General features: G+C 33.4%; 1 protein-coding gene across 1 annotated transcript in view; it reads right to left on the bottom strand.

The window, feature by feature from the left end:
- Positions 1-506: 506 nt before the first annotated feature.
- The window catches only part of LOC140675677 (uncharacterized), a 75,877-nt gene continuing 58,081 nt past the window's right edge, over positions 507-18,302 (bottom strand). Inside the window, 11 exon segments of the mRNA XM_072910294.1 lie at positions 507-1,130; positions 1,607-1,942; positions 2,042-2,140; positions 2,245-2,446; positions 4,906-5,195; positions 5,588-6,163; positions 6,450-6,627; positions 6,999-7,023; positions 7,089-7,192; positions 7,313-7,690; positions 11,022-11,074. Of these exon segments, the coding sequence (XP_072766395.1) occupies positions 791-1,130; positions 1,607-1,942; positions 2,042-2,140; positions 2,245-2,446; positions 4,906-5,195; positions 5,588-6,163; positions 6,450-6,627; positions 6,999-7,023; positions 7,089-7,192; positions 7,313-7,690; positions 11,022-11,074 (2,581 nt within the window). The 3' untranslated portion in view covers positions 507-790.

The following is an 18,302-nucleotide window of genomic DNA, read 5'->3' as shown; positions in this document are numbered from 1 at the left end:
TTGTTTTGTTTTTGTTAAAACTTGATTGCGAGCGTTATCAAAAATATTTTTAATATAATTAAATATTTTACATATAAAACTAATCGAAATACTACTTTTTACATACGAAATAATATTATTTAATATTTGATACCGTTAATCCGTGTTTAGATTTTCTTATATATATCTCAAATTAAAATAACAATAACAGATCCAGATTCTTGAATAATTTACATATAAGACATAAATTTAGCACAGAAAATTTTCTATTTATAATACATTTTTATTTAAAAAAATATACACAAAATAATTGATTATTTAAGACTTTGTTTATAATATTACATTACAAACTTTAAATTTTTTAATATTCTAAATTAGGGTCTTATTTTATCAAAATAATATAACTTAATATATATTATAGAGAAGTTATATGAAAAAATACTGTATTGCTCTAAATCTATAAATAAATTAACAAATTTTAATCAGTCGTCAACCAATTTTTTGCAACAAGGTAAAAAAAATGTCAAATAAATTTTCTCTCTATATTTTTTTATATAAAGAATATAAAATACACTTGTATATTTATATACACATATTCAAATATATTCACACAAGCATACTTTCGTATATTCCTTTATATAAAAGATCGCGCGTTTATATTTTACTTAAATTCTATATCACAGTCATTTCGAAGATTAAGACAATACATATCATGGTCAGTGACAGTACAGTAATAGATTTGAATGTAAAAATAATAATAATAATTACGAATGCGATTGCACACGTTGAAATAGGCCAAATTCGTCCACAGTTACCTGTTTGATAAATGCTTAAGAGGACCGAGACTTAATATTGAGGTAGCATCAAGCGCACCTAGATTACAGATACTCGAGTTTCTTGCACCGTCTAGCGGGATGATCGGCAGACCGAAGTAACCGTCGGTTTGAGCACTCAGTTGCGATAATGGTATGTAGCTCTGAATGCCCCGATTTGACAAACGGTTTAAAACATGTGGCGATTTTAAATCCACGACCGGTACAGCCACTTCCGCGCCTCCATTTTGTGCCACGGTGTCAACTTCTTCGTGATAAGTTTGTTTGTGCATTGTCAACGCTTGAACTGTGGGATACTGAGCAGGACAGAGATTGCACCTTAAAAAAGAGAAAAAATATTGTGTATATTGTATATATTAATTAGGTCTGTTATCACTATTTAAAGAGGAAAGTACAAAAAGATATAATTTAATTCACTTATGATGCAATTTACTAATCGTTCAGTATTGTGTCAACATGTCTTGATTTTGAAAGTTTTTATCACGTATTTTTTGCAACAAGGAAAAAAAATGTCAAATATATCTTCTCTCTATATTTTTTTATATAAAGAATATAAAATATACTTGTATATTTACATACACATATTCAAATATATTTACACAAGCATACTTTCGTATATTTTTATATAAAAGATCCCGCGTTTATATTTTACTTTAATTCTATATCACAGTCATTTCGAATATTAATACATGTCATGGTCAGTGGCAATACAGTAATAGATTTGAATGTAAAGATAATAATAATTACGAATGCGATTGCACACGTTGAAATAGGCCAAATTCGTCCACAGTTACCTGTTTGATAAATGCTTAAGAGGACCGAGTCTTAATATAGAGGTAGCACCAAGAGCACCTAGATTCCAGGTACTTGAGTTTCTTGCACTGTCTATCGTAATGATCGGCAGACCGAAGTAACCGCCGATTTGAGCACTCAGTTGCGACAATGGTATGCAGCTCTGAATGTTCAGATTTGACCAACGGTTTAAAACATGTGGCGATTTTAAATCCACGACCGGTAGAGCCAATTCCGCGCCTCTATTTTGTGCCACAGTGTCAACTTTTTTGTGACAAGTTTGTTTGTGCGTTGTCAACGCTTGAATTGTAGGATACTGAGCAGGACAGAGGTTGCACCTTAAAAAAGAGAAAAAAAATTGTGTATATTGTATATATTAATTAGGTCTGTTATCACTATTCAAAGAGGAAAGTATAAAAAGGTATAATTTAATTCACCTATGATGCAATTTACTAATCGTTCGATAAGTTGCCATGTGTTGTGTCAACATGTCTTGATTTTGAAAGTTAGCACATACCTGACATGTTAATAATGATCTGGAAAATACAAATATAATATGGTCATAAAGTATATACATGTAATTATTAATTAATAACTCTTTGTCATTAGATAACGACAAAAAACAATGGACAGATCTTACCTAGGTGGACAATCATGTCTAACGACTGGCATTTGTGGTGGACTGTCCTGCGTAAGGTCCACAGTCGGTGGTCGCGGCGGTCGTTCAACTTGTTCATTAATCGACGATTTGTTCTGCTTGTTTTGCGGAACAGCAAACTGTCCTTGCTCCTGTTGCTTTCTTTGTGAATTAGTTGGTATGATAGCAGAATCTAGATTGAGAGCTGTAACATTATTACAATGCACCCCTTTTGTGAATATAACGTGTATAGTTTTGTTAAAAAATCTATATTTATTTAAACAATAAAACATATCTACATGCGGTAAAATTAATAGACAAATTTAGCAAAACAAATATTTAAAAATTGAAAAGTTGCAAATGTAATACAAACTTAGATTTTGTAAAAGCATAACTCAAAATATTATTGAATAAAATCATAAAAACTAAATTTCAAAGAAAGAGACACTTTACATAAAAGTGACATAAAAAAGGTGAGGGGAAAGGGAGAGATATAAAGCAGTACCAGAACTTAAAGAAAATGACAATTACAGTTATAAATAATTAGCAAGGTTCTCTGTGTAAATAAAATAAAATTAAAAAACAATAAAGGCAGTAGAGAGCAAAATATATAACGTATAAACGGAGTTAGGTGGTAATTGAGAATAATTACAACTGTAGATATAATAGAATATTTTATGTAGTGACAAAATTAGTATATTAACAATAAACGAAATCTACGCATGTGTAGTGAATTAGTATGATTTCAAAAACATAAAATCGAACGTTTCGAGCTCATTTTGAATCTTCTTCAGCGTATATTAATAAATATAACTAATAAGTAAAATATTGATCGTAATATAAATTCGCTAAGACTATAATTGAAACATAAATAAACAGAGCAATAGCAGGGTTTGACAGTCTTCAAAGAATATTTGCAAGATGTTAAGCCAAGATGATATTTATAGATATAGTTTATATTTTGAGAATAGTGACTCGATTTCAGTCCCAGTTGAATCCTGGAAACATTATAGGTGTTCGTATAGATTAATTTAAAATAATCAGAATCACTAATCCTTACGGTGGTAATTGTCAAATGGTTACTTACGATGTCACAGTATTCTATACAGGCGTTCAAAAAATCTTGACTAGAGCAAGTGTGTAATTTAGAGGTCGATCGGCTACTGTCAAACCAAATAATGAGATACGTGTTTATATACCGTGTCTCTACTTACTATATTTTTGGGAGCGTGTTAATGACGTCATGATACACGTTCGGTAAATTTTCAGTGTCCGCAAATTCAAACCGTTCTTTTGTCTTTTTATAAAAAGCATTTCTGAGATAAGCCTTTGGTTATAAAACGAAATTTCATCAAGTATTTTGACATCTGTCCAATCACAGTCATGATTATATTCTAGTCTATGATTCGTGATTACAGAGTTATTACTGATATTTCTATTGATATGTCGTTTATGTTCAGGAACTGTAATTTTTAACATTCGAGATGAATTTAACCAACATATGAGGCGTCGCAATTATTGCAGTTAATTTTGTATACTACGTTACTTTTTGAATCGTTCGGAATAATATCTTTATGGGCTTTGATGAATTTATTCATTTTATTGAGACTAACGTGCGAAAGTTTCACATTCGTGTTTTTTGTTATATTATTGAATTTCTCCGTTACAAACGGTAAATAAGGGATCGTGAAATAGACCGGATTATTCGCTCCTGATTTGTTAATAGTGGATCTAAATTTTTGTTTTGGTATCTAGGATATGAAAGAAAGAAAGCTCTGTCCACAAGTCCGATAATGGTGCTTCGTTTTTGGTGAAGAGGATGTTGTGAGAAATAAGTTAAGGTATCTACCAGAAAAGGTAAGTTTATGGAACCAGTCAAAAATTATAGAATTATTTTCAGTCATAAGTGTTACGTCAAGGAAAGTAATTTTGTGATCCTCCTCTACTTCGAGAGTAAACTGTAATCTATCATGTTGAGAATTAAAAGTAAAAAGAGTCAAGTCAATAGAAACGGATGGAACCACCATTATGATATCGTCCACGTATCTGTAGTAAAATGGAGGGGTAAAATATAATGTGTTTAGAGCTTTCTTCTCTAAATCTTGCAAAACGATGTCAGCAATAATTGGGGACAGAGACGAACCCATGGGAGTGTCGAAGGTTTGTCGATATATGACTTTATTAAACGTGAAAAATGTAAAGTTTAAAATCAACTTTATTCCGTTTAAAAATTCAGATTCAGAAAATTCACAATTATTGTTTAAAAACTCCCATCTATTAGAAATACTGTCAAGAGCTAAATTTAGAGAAATATTAGTAAATAATGAGGTCACATCCAACGATATCAATTTAATGTCGTCATCTATATGAGTATTTGATAAGTTTTTGACAATGTCGTAGCTGTTTTTTATGTGACTAGGAGGAATAAGAAAATTTTTAACCATGAGTTTATGTAAGAATAGAGCTAAAAAATAAAGGGGGCTGTTTATGGATGATACTATCATTCTGTATGATATGTTAGGTTTGTGGACTTTTGGTAAATCATAAGCTCGTGGTAATATGCCGTCCGTAAATAAAAGGGATTTGTATATAGCTGTGGAAACAGTTATAAAAAAAAGATTTTTTGTTAATAACAAATTCTATGATTAGTAAATTTAAAATTACCAGATTGTCGAACACTTAGATTGATCGAATCTGTGAGATTTATCGTAGAATCATTTCTACTGGTTTGCTGGGTAGTAGCTCCCTGAACATTTTGAATAACGGGTAATTCATCGTTTCTTTTCTGTTGCGCTATGACCTGATAATTCGCGTCTTCGTTTCTATCACGCAATAGACCATTCATACGCCTTTGCTTCACAGTGTTATTTTGCGATTGAACTTGCATAGATTGCTGCATGGGCCTCTTCATGCGTTGACGAGGAACTGAACTAGTTTGTGGTAACCTTGGCGTTCTAACAATCAAAAACAATATATACACTAAACAATTCGAATATACAGGGTGTCCTGGTAAAGGTAGGCAATCTCTGCCTTCTAAAGGTGGGCATATAGAGCAGGTAAAAATCACTCCATAAGTTCCTATAAAATTTTTTTCTATAAACTATTTCTACCAAGATACTTGTTTCTAAAGTTTACATTTGAGAATCATTTTTCTTAAATAACTTTTATATTACTTTGTAGATCTTAACACATCTTGCGCGGGAAGCGACTAAAGTCGTTTTGTACGGGAAAACACCCGCGCAAGTTGTGTTAATAATATATAAGAACTTTTTTTATTATTAAGTGAAGATCTTTAAATGTAATAATGTATATGTTAAATACATGTAATATGTGTTTCTGTATTTACCTGCTATTTTGGACAACAGCTGTCGTTGGTGGATGCCGTCCACGTGGAATTTGTTGGGATAATTGTGGTTGCATCTGCGGAGGAAGGGCAACTATCGAAGGATATGAACCTGGTCCATACTGATATAAATGCGCCACGTGTGGAGGATAATGTATACTTTGCGGACCGGGTACTCTGTACAAGGGCGGTCGACCCGGTGGCTGTACAAAATAATTCGGTCCAGGTATCATTGTGTTTGCGCCCGGAGGTAGACTAGGAGGCATTTGTACCTGTGGAAGAGGCATACGCTGTACTTGTGCCAGTTGCTGCACAGGTAGTGAGAGTTGCTCAGAGTTTATCGGCGGTATTTGCATTTGAGGATCAGCCGTTGTAGCCGCAGCCGCATTAAAGATCGGCGAATTAGTTTGATGCGGCGATGTTAACGGCGAGTTTCTACTGAGCTGTTGCTGTTGCGAGCTGTTCGTTGATGATGTATCTACAGGTACGGTATGAGGCAAGTGCGACGTTTGACTCAAGTATGATGAATTCTGATTGACGTGCAGCGAGTTTGACAATTGATTATGAGGAGTTCTGTAACTAAGAAGTCAATATCTCTTGATCGAAGCGTTTGCGAGCATATTTCCAGAAATTTTTTTTTGTTTTAAGGTCCTAAATTCATATTTCAAATTTGGCCATTTAACCCGGGAACACCCTGTATATTGAATTTATACATTGATAAATTGGAAATTTATCAAAAAGAAAATTTTACAATCAACTGAAGCACTAAAATTCTTCCTGAATTCTATACTGACGTTCTCATCTTAAATGTTTGCCATCTGCATTATTCAATTATATAATCTATCTAATATTATAATCAACTTACTTTGACTGTTCTCCGAGTTTTTTCAAATTTTCAATAGTTTCTCTACAAGTTGCTTTCAAAGCATCCGACTCGGAATTTTCAAGTTCTGACAACCATTTCTCAGAATTGTCATAGCTACTTTGTATATCAGCAACATTTTGATCTTCTTTCTCAATGGATGGATTTGTCATATCACTTCCTACAGAATCACCCTCATTAACATTTATGGATGGTCTTTCATTGGGTGCATTCAGAAGCACAACCGCTCACTGACCGCTTACTAAGCGCTCAGAGAATTCGCTAGACTGTATCTGTGTATTGGATGCAAATGCTCCCTAAGCTGCTCACAGTGAGCGGTCGCCATTTTCGTGATCGTAATTTTCTATCGCTCACTTCGTGCTCACTCCGCTAACTCCGTTCACTTCTGCATTTATCCCTATGATCTCGATGCATATATGCAGTAGATAAAAAGCACTCACTGAGCGGCTACCTGTAAGCGCTCAGTGAGCGGTTGTGCTTCTGAATGCACCCATTCTCTTCCAACGGATTATGATATATGATCTTCCGCACCAAATTTAATGTTGTCGTAATCATCCTGTAAACAAAATTGTTATAGAAAAGAAATCAAATTTCAATTTTAGCACTAACAAAATAACTCACTTGTTGATCCACCATCACGTTTTCAAAAGGTTCATAAACTGAACCTTTCGCTGTCTTGTTATTTCTTTGATCATTCTCTTTAGAATTAGGAATTTTATGAATTTAGGACCTTAAAACAAAAAAAAAATTTCTGGAAGTATGCTCGCAAACGCTTCGATCAAGAGATATTGACTTCTTAGTTACAGAACTCCTCATAATCAATTGTCAAACTCGCTGCACCTAACCTGCCACGTCTCCTTGTTGATGGTTTTTGATAAATGGGTTAATGTTACTATTCACAACAGTAAAATCTTCCGACTTTGAAGATGTCTTCTTCGACGTAAGTTTCAGAGACTCGACTGTATTCCTCTTCAAAGTAAGCTTCAGCAGACCCTTTTTCTCAGGATCTACCCAATATGTGTCTTCGCTTTGCTTCTTTACCTTTATCACTTTTAGATTAGCCATTCTCTTGAGGACAATGCAAGGCTTCCTCAGATGGGTGGAAATGTGAGTACGTATTTATTTTTTGGAAGCAAATTGCTGATCACAAACGCCGCAATTTAGTAGCAATTGCCGATCATTCAAGTTGTCATCCGGCGAGCTGAAAGTACTCGTACGTTCGCCTAAAACAAAATGCATGGATGCCATCACTTAAGGCCTTTGCATGTAAAAAATTTTTAGTCGTAACTGTAAGGCTGTAAGCAAATCGACCAATCATAGTGCGTAGTAAGGCGAGCGAAATCGTTACTAATACACTGTGATTGGTCGATTTGCTTACAGTCTTACGATTACGACTAAAAAATTTTTACGTGCAAAGGCCTTTAGGCCTCGTCTACAATAGCCGTAGAATGTAAGGTCGCAAGCAAATTGACCAATGACAGTCAAGCATTTTCGAAAATGCTTCGTCGTTCCTCCCGACGAAATAAACGAATCCCATTTCGTACTGCTTACTGCTACTCTGAACTCTGTACTGCTTGCTGCCATTGTAGACGACGCATTACACACGCGCGCGTGTACTGTAAAGTTTGTTTGGTGCGCAGAAGTTACATCATTATATCGGAACGATAGGAGGGGGAGAGAAAATATAGACGCGCAATAGAAAGAAAAAGAGTACGCAAAGAACCATAAACAACCTACCAAGATCAAATACCGATGGAAAATGTTCTTGTCCATCGACACAATCGTGGACAGTTAATCGAAACGTCGGGTCGTCCGCAATTTGCCGCGTTTTCTTTCACCTCTGTCAAAAAACTGTTCTCACGACGATGACATCCAGCACAACTGTAGTGCGCGAGCGCATGCATTCGTTGTCGCACACACATTAACGCGAAAGAGGAGAAATGTGCACATTACATCGGCGACAGTAAGTACGTGTATATGTATATCTATATATATACATATGTACGTGTGTGCATATATATATACAGTGGCGTGCAAAAGTTTCCGGCCAGTGACATTTCGTTCTCTAATTTATTTAAAAAAAAGACTAATAATTTTTAATCATTATGAGATGTGAGTATGAGATATAGGAAACAAAATGATATAGTAAAAGAATATTATTTGTGTTCGTGAATATATTTATTATTATAATTGTTATATTTACATGCGGCTTTATTTGAATATGCATGCTTTCGAACTTGACGATCTAGCGTTTCCCATAAGTGTTCTATTGGATTCAAGTCCGGTGATTGAGATGGCCAACTTAAAACTCTCACATTTGAAGCAGAAAAACCACTGTTTTAACAACTTGGATGTGTGTTTAGGATCATTATCCTGCTGAAATATCCAATTCTGCGGCATTGTTTCTTCAGCATATGTTAATAAATTTTTTTCTAAAATGTCCTTGTAATTAGCAGCGTTCATATTTCCATTGATCTCGACGAATGGACCGACTCCTTGTGCAGAGAAAATTCCCCAAACCATCACACTTTCTCCACCGTGTTTTACAGTAGGAATTTGGTACCGAACGTCATTTCTCGTACCAATAGGACGTCGTACATGTTGTCTACCATCGCTTCCAAAAAGATTAAATTTAGATTCGTCTGAGAAAGCTACTTTTTCCAATCTTTGACTGTCCAATTTAGGTGATCTTTGGCAAATTGTAATCGGGCCTTCTTATTCTTTTTACTGATTAATGGTTTTTTAACACCTATACGGCCAAAAAGTCCCACGACATGTAGTCTTCGTGTCACAGTACTACGACTAACATTAGCTATGTTTCCTTTAGCTCACGTGCAATTTCGGCAGCAGTTTTCCTGACATCCGCAACTGATTTACGTTTAATGATACGATCTACATTTTTAGATGTTTTTCTTGGTCTTCCACTACGAGCACGATCTTTTAAACCATATCCACAACGATATTTTACAATAATATCATTCACGGTTGCTTTACCTATCGATAATAGTGAAGCAATCTGACGAGAAGACTTTCCTTCTTTTGAAAATTTTATTACCCTCTCACAAATTTGAATTTGCGTATGCCGAGCCATGTTTATGCTTCCACGACCTCCTATGAACTAAATGTAAACATTCAACGCGATACTATATAGTAAATACGTTTTTGAAGTCCTACTGCGTCAAATATATTATGTGGCCGGAAACTTTTGCACGTGTAAATATAACAATTATAATAACAAATATATTCACGAACATAAATAATATTCTTTTACTATATTATTTTGTTTCCTATATCTCATACTCACATCTTATAATGATTAAAAATCATAAGTTTTTTTTAATAAAGTAAAGTACGAAATGTCACCGGCCGGAAACTTTGGTACGCCACTGTATATTGTATTTACATACGATATGTAAACAAAGTCATGCGCGCGATTTTGTTTCGTTTCACGGTAGTGTCGTGATAATGGTTACATAAAATGGTAAATGCCATAGGTGAAAACAATTGCCTTATTGTCGATAATTGAAAACGGAACACACGCACACAAATGTAGTCTCCCGTACTTTTTTCTAGATTATATGTTCCATCTGTCTTTTTCTAATTATTCGCTATTAGCTCATTGTCAATTTCATGTTTCTTTCGCATGTTTACTCTCTCTCTCTCTTTTCCTCCCCTCCCCATCTCTCCCACCTCTCTTTCCCCTCTCTCCCCCTCTCCCCTCACCCTCCCTCTCCCCTCACCCTCCCTCTTCCCTCACCCTCCCTCTCCCCTCTCCCCTTTTTCTCCCTTTCTATCTCTTTCCCCTTTCCCCTTCCCCCTCTCTCCCTCTCTCTCTCTCTCCCTCTCCTCCCCTCTCTCTCTTTCTCTCTCTCTCTGCTCTTGTCAAATTAGCAGTACCTCGCTCTACCGCAATATTAGTGAACTAATTTATTGCTCTGTACTATCCTTATACCTCGATTTCATCTGCATCGTGACTCTGCAATAATTTTTTGGAAAATATTTTTTTACTAAGCTTCCAAATTTATTTCTAAAAGTTTACTAATATTTCTTTATGGATTCCCTATCTGGCGCTTATGTCATTTTATATGTGCGAACTGTAAAATTTTTATATTAAGCAAACATAGTTATGAGCTGGATGCTAAAAGCCGATAAAACAATTGTATTTATTAAATCTTTTTTGTTTTTTGCATTAAATTCACAAGCGCCAGGTGTGTTACTTTATATACTTTAATCATAGAGAAGTATTTTCTATTCCATTTAACCAATAGAAAGCATTTTACGAATAAATAAAAAATTGATTCAGTCGGTAAAGAACAATATAGGATCCCCTTAATCGTCAAAAAAATGTCAAAATTTTTGTCAGTGCAAATCAATATGGCGCATCACGCTGCAATATTATTCGATTCTTCATCGGATGAAGAAGACTTAATTGTAATGTCACCGGCGTTACTACCAATTCAAGAGGAACATGATAATTGTAATATACAACTAAATATAGCAAATTTATTATTATTAATTTATATTATATAAATCTTAAGAGAAAATCTAACCTACCTCTGTATTGTTTGCTTGTAGATGAAAATCTGCTACCAGTATTACATCTGATTCTAGGAATAATGTAGAGATTACAACATGTTAAAGTAAACAATTATATAGAAAATATTGTTATTAATTATAACAATGTTGATTTTATAATGTATTTCCATTTATCAAGACAAGTAGCATATAGTTTGATAGATTAATTCAGCATATTCAATATATTTACTTCCATGGAAAGTATGTAGTACAAAAATTTATATTATTTTTTATTTTTATTTGTACAAAGATGTAGAGATTTAATGTGTATTATATTTCAGATCTTACAGGACGTTTAAAAATAACGGCCGAGAAACATATTATGTTTTCTGTGGTTCGTAGGCTATCAAACCTCATCATATAGAGGTATAGCAGACAGATTTGGGATAACAATTAGCACTTTATACCATGTTATTAATAGAGTTACAAAGTTTCTTGTGTTTCTATTGCACCTAACATTATCAAATATCCCACTGAAGCTGAGAAAAGAGAAACAAATACTTTTTATGAAGAAACAAAACGATTTCCTGCTATAATTGATAACACATTTATATTTATAAAACCTTAAACATTTTTTTATTACATAACAATACGTTACTTATATGACATTATTTTATCTCTAGAGGCTATTGATGGCTCTCATATCAGGATTGATAAGCCATTAGAAGATCCTGATTCATATATAAACAGAAAACTATTTTTCATTGCATGTTCAAGGAACTGTAGATCATAACATGAAATTTATAAATAATTTAATAAGATATCCTGATTCCGTGCATGATGCAAGAATGTTTAAAAATTCACCAATATACAGATAACAATCTACATGAACTTTGTGGAGATAAGAAATATATAAATACAATAAAATATGATAAATGTAATTAAAACTCCTGGATACTTATTGAAGAAGCTTTTGAGATCATAAATAAAGGCTACTATAAGTACATGAGTCTTAATAACAATAATTAATATTTCATTTAAAAAAATACTTTTACAGATGATTATTTTTTTTGGGGTAATAGTGCATACCCTTGTCTACAGAAGCTAATAGTACCGTACAGAGACAATGGGCACTTGACACATGCCTAAAGAGTTTTTAATCACAAATTAAATTCCTGTCGAGTAATCATTGAAAACGCTTTTGGATGCCTAAAACAACGATTTCGACAATTGTATCAATTTAAAGTAAGAGACATTGTAAGAATGGTACAAGCGATATATGCTTGCTGTGTGCTGCACAATATGACAAATATGCGAGAGTCTGAATATTTCGAAGTACCAGTAAATGATGAATATGCTGATATCAAAGCACAAAATTTTTGTATTGAAATGGATAATGCACCTAGAGAATTAGAAACATGTTTACAAAATGCTAATTGACGATATATTTTGAAATCTCGCAACTAAAGAATAAATATTTTAATAAAATTATAAAATTTAAAAAAATAGTCAATAGTATATAGTATATAAAAAATATGTTGACAAGTACAAAAGAGGCAGTGACACAGATCATAAAGTTTTTAAATTCATTAATAACCCATATATATGAGTTGGACGGTGGTCGTGCACGCTGCGGCGCTGAAACTCGCCTAAGGCGAAGAGTACGCGTAAACGCAGATTCGAGTCCACCCAGACGAATTAGGTTTTAAGTATATATAGGTATAAGATAATGTAATAGGAAAATGTATAAGAAAAAATGAAAAATAAAGGTTGGACAAAAGTCTCTTTGACGATAAGCTAGGGATTTAAAACCCAAGGTTTTTAATAACCCATATATATAAAGTTTATTTTATAAAAACATTGGTGCAGACTCTACCACTCAAAGATGATAATTACAACACCTACCTATTTGTTTTATAAAAATATCGCCGGTGCGGACTTTGTTACTCAAGGGTGATAATCTCAACACCCATCTGCTTGTTTTATAAAAACATCGCAGGTGCGGACTCTGCTATCCAAAGGTGACAATCCCAGCACTCACCAGCTTGTTTCATAAAAACATCTTCGGTGCGGACTTTGTCATCTAAAGGAGATAGTCCCAGCGCCCACCGACTAGTTTTATAAAAACATCGCCAGTGCGGACTTTGTCATCTAAGGGAGACAGTCCCAACACCCACCGACTTGTTTCATAAAAACATCGCCAGTGCGAACTTTGTCATCTAAGAGAGACAGTCCCAGCGCTCACCGACCACCGACTAGTTTCATAAGAATTTCTCCGATATAGACTCTGTCACTTAAAGATGACAGTCCCAACATCCACCAGCTTGTTTCATAAAAACATCGCCGGTGCGGACTTTGCTATTTAAAGGTGACAATCCCAGCACCCACCGACTTGTTTCATAAAAATTTCTCCAATACGGACTCTGTCACTTAAAGATGACAGTCCCGCTCAGCGAGCAGTTATTTATGATCGACATAACTTTTAAAAATTCGAATAAATAAGGCTGTCAATATTTACAAACACGTAACTATCGACTTGACAATAAGAGTTATATGCGGATGTTAATGTGTAAATTTAGAAATTAATTCTCGCGAAATTTGAATCGTGCACAGGGCACATATTTTACTTGGTGTATTTTACCAAGAAATAGATTCTCATTTTTGAGAATTCTATAACCCCCTTTTTACCCCTCTAAAGAGATGTAGACGAGAAAAAATATCGGGGCGAAGTCGCTGAATCGGGAATCGAACCCGAGTCTTTCTCTTGCCGGGCGATTGCTCTTACCACTGAGCTATTCAGCCCCACACCGACATCTCTCTCGTCTATTTGTTTATAAATCTATGTATCAATGACGGAAAACGCGATTTTTCAGCCTGCGTAATTTTAATAATTCCAATAAATAAGGCTCCAATATTTACAAACACGTAACTAACGAATTGGCAATGAGAGCCATACGCGGATGTTAATAAGTGACTTTTTTAGAAAATTAATTCTTTTCGCGAAATTTGAATCGTGCATAGGGTACATTTAATTTCCAACAAAGATATATTGCAATATTAACGTTTTTAATATTTCAAAAGAACAACAAAAAATAAATCTTACTTTTGGTATAAAAAATTATATCTTTCAAATATTTTTTATATCATGCGTCTATAAAATTAGAATAACATATCTTAGAGATTTAATAATTAATTATTAAATAAATTTAATAATTAATATTTAATAAATTAGATTAAATAAAAATTTATCATCCCAACAAAGAGCACACAAAAAAGTATTATAATTAAATGTTTTAAATATTTCAAAATAAAAAACCAACAAAAAAAAATAGAAAAAATATAAATTTACATTTTTGATAATTCATTATCTTACTTGTGGGAAAAAAGTCCTAATAGGAGGTATCTCATATTAGGAACATTCTAGTATCTCATATTAGGAACTATACAGGGTGTTCCGGAACACCCTTAACAACGCTCGTGAGCAGGTAGATTATTACCGGACATCTTGTAGATATGTATAATATTGTTCGCTAAGCGTTTTTAATTAATATTTTAATAATTATTGCGAAAATCGCAAAATGGTATAAGACTTTTTTGCTCAGTTTACTGTGCCCTACCTGCTCACGAGCGTTGTTAAGGGTGTTCCGGTATATATGATTTATACAGGGTATTCAGAAATTAAACTGACAAACTTTCAGAGGTTGTCGGGTGACACCAAAAGGATTATTTTTCGTAAATTATTATATTATATTTTTAGCACCTTAAAGGTGCGATTTCATACAGCTGACAAAAGCTAGCTTTTTACCCCCACTCTATCAATTTTCGCCAAAGTGACTATTTAGCGGAGGCACGCTCAAAGTTCGATTTGTTGAACTATCAGCGAAAAAACGCTGAAAGTCGGAGGAAGCAAAATAAGTTAACAAATTTTTTTATTTTCCAGTTAAATATTTTTTTAAACATTAAAAGGAAGATAACTGGAATGTTGGATAATTTTGTGGAAAAGGAAGTTCGTATAGATCATAATACATATTATATATTACAAACTATTAAGTTATGTTAGGCATTTATGGTATTAATTTATATTTTATATGTATGTATATTGCAATCATCTGAAAATAATTGTGGAATCGTAAGTCTTCTAATATTAATTTCGGCATCGACGCAAAGAAAAAACTATGTTCATTCCGATTTAAAAAAATGGGTGCTATCTAATACTTTTTTCTTATATTTTCTTTTTTTCTTTGATAAAAGTATTATAGCAGTTGCAACAGCTATACGACGTCTTTTAATTACTGCAGCAACTGTAATTGTCACTATACGTTTAATCTCTTCATCCATTTTTATATAGGATACTTATTAATTATGACACTTTTGCTCCAAATAGCTACATTTAGTACACTTAGCTACATTTTTTTTAGCAAAACACCGCTAAAAAGCTAGCGAAAAAACGCTGAAAACCTAGCAGGGGTTCACCTATAGCTTTTAAACGCTGCTTTGGATTGCAGTAAAGTGGGGATAAAAAGCTAGCTTTTGTCAGCTGTATGAAATCGCACCTTTTTCGCATAAAGATAATCGAGGAATGATGCTCAGAAAAATGACACACGTAAATACACACTCAATGCGATGTTCGCGAATAAGAAATCGAGCAGACGTCCAAGCCACTGATCTATATATTATATGGATTACTGATGCCCTTTGTTTTCGAGTCAAGAACATGTACCCAATTGAGCGGCGCCATGTTAGGGGGAATGTTGGAATTTGACGCGCCATTTTCAAATTATTAAATTCAGTTTAGTGTTTTTTTTTAAATTAAATTATTAATTAGATTTTATCAAATTATTAACTGGATTATTATATACATTACTCAAACGAAAATAGGGAACACTTTTCATACGTCAAAAAATAGGCTATTTTCAAACTATTGTAACTCAGTGAAAAATCATCATACGCAAATTTAAAAAAAGCATTTTGAAGCTTGAAGTTTCAACTTTAACATGCAATCGATAATTTAAAAAAAAAATTTATCTTCTCAGTGCTATCCCTTAAAAAAGCGCGCACAGTTTTTTTTTCTTAAATTACGTATTTTTGACGCTCTGCAGCTAGATAAGAAAAATTCTCTCGACAATCTCAAGTCAATTTCCATAAAATACAATGTTTTACCTACAAAATGTTTTTTTTTTATTTTTTTACAATTTTTTTTGGCCGAGTTACATGACTTTGAAGCTAAACTTGCGTTTTTCAGAAAAATTGATGATACTCAGCGAAAAATCATTGTACAAAAATTAAAAAAAAAGCATTTTGAAGCTTGAAGTTTCAGCTTTAACATGCTATCGATAGTTTTAGAAAATTTTTTTATCTTTTCAGTGTACCTTAAGAAAAAAAACACTGTTTTTTTCATAAAATTACTTATTTTTGAGATTCTGCAGTTTTATAAACAAATTTTTCTCGAAAAATTCAAGTCAATTTCCATAAAATATAACACTTTACCTACAAAATGCTTTTTAAAAAATATTTCAACGTTTTTTTTTTGCCGAGTTACATGACTTTAAAGTCAACCTTAAATTTTATTGAAAAATGACATTTTCCGCCGGCATTAGCATTATCCAATGTGTACCACGTGGAGGTTGCCGGTCGGATTTTGCACATCACGCGCGCGCGTGTGTGTGTCTCCCGTTATCATTAGTGTTATAGTAATATATTAGTGTTATATATGAATCTTAAGGATTCTGATTTGCTAAAACAAAATAAATATGCCAAGGATTCAGTAAATTTTTTTTATTACATTTCGAATGTTTGAAATTGGTGTTGGGGTTAAAAGTTACAAATAGTCGAGGTTAGATGTGTCACAACCAACCCCATATTATAGAGATGTCGATTATGTTTTTCCCCAACGATATTTTTGTATGTTTTGATTCTCGATCCGAATAACATAAACACGATATAGAATAAATAATAAACGAAAAGACGATTAGAGTGATTAGAGGATAGTTGAAGAGTCGAAGAAAAGACACGAAAGAGTCGAGACGTGTGCGAGAACATTTTTCCCTCTTCTGTAAAATTGTTTACACGTAGGTACAGCCACATTAACGCTGCTTTATTTATTAGCAAAATATAAATTTAAAAAATTATTAACATACGCGATTTGCATTAAAATCGTTTTGATTCGAAATTTTCAAATAGGTAGTTCGCACATCTCTACTCTAAATTGAATATCAAACTGAGAATGCTGATGTTTATTTTTTATTTTTTAGAATGCGGACTTACAAACGAAAAACTGAGCGTGGTACAAAATCAAGAGACCTTTACGAAAGAGCTGCAGTTATTCTGGATGAAGATAGTACCAAAAAAATTCGCGGAGTGGCAAAAGATTTCGGATTATGTCATATGACGTTGACTAGATATTTAAAGAAAAAAAAGAAGCTTTAAGTAGAAAAGAACCTGTAGAATCTTTTACAGTTGGATACAAGAAGAACAGGCAAGTCTTTAATGAAGAGTAAAAGACAATTTTAGTGAATTATGTTATTAAATGTTGTCAAATTTACTATGGACTAATGTCAAAAGATGTTAGGAAGCTGGCTTATGATTGTGCACTCAAATACAATATTTCCATGCCAAAATCATGGCATGATAATAAAGAAGCAGGCGTAGACTGGCTTACGGGTTTTTTAAAACGAAATGGCAATAAAATATCGATAAGAACTCCTGAAGCAACTAGTTTGAGCAGAGCAACTTCTTTTAATAAAACAAATATAAATCATTTTTTCTCCAAGTTGGCTTCCGTGATGGATAAATACAAGTTTCCTCCTTTTCGTATATGGAATATAGATGAGACAGGAATAACAACTGTCCAAAAACCAAGAAAAGTTTTGGCCCCAAAAGGATCAAAACAAGTAGGATCAATAACATCTGCTGAAAGGGGCACTCTTGTCACCGTTTGTGTAGCAGTAAATGCTTATGGAAATTCAATTCCCTGCATGTTTGTGTTTCCACGGATTAAATACAGGGACTATTTTGTACGCAATGGTCCGCCAGGATGCATAGGTGCTGGAAATTCGTCTGATTGGATGACTAGTATAGAGTTCAGGATATTTATGGATCATTTTATTAATCACGTAAAGTCATCTTCTTCTGACCCAGTGCTTTTAATGCTTGACAATCATAATTCACATTTGGACAACGAAGATCGAAAAAGCAAAGAATAACAATGTAATAATGTTATCATTTCCACCACATTGCTCACATAAATTACAACCTCTGGATGTGAGTGTCTACGGGCCTTTTAAGAATTACTGTGCTAATCTAAAAGTTGGTTGAGAAACA

Source organism: Anoplolepis gracilipes, unplaced genomic scaffold (assembly GCF_047496725.1).
Source record: "Anoplolepis gracilipes unplaced genomic scaffold, ASM4749672v1 Contig20, whole genome shotgun sequence".
Classification (NCBI taxonomy): domain Eukaryota; kingdom Metazoa; phylum Arthropoda; class Insecta; order Hymenoptera; family Formicidae; genus Anoplolepis; species Anoplolepis gracilipes.
Note: the sequence above shows the minus strand (reverse complement) of the source record. Positions and strands in the feature narration are given on the sequence as shown.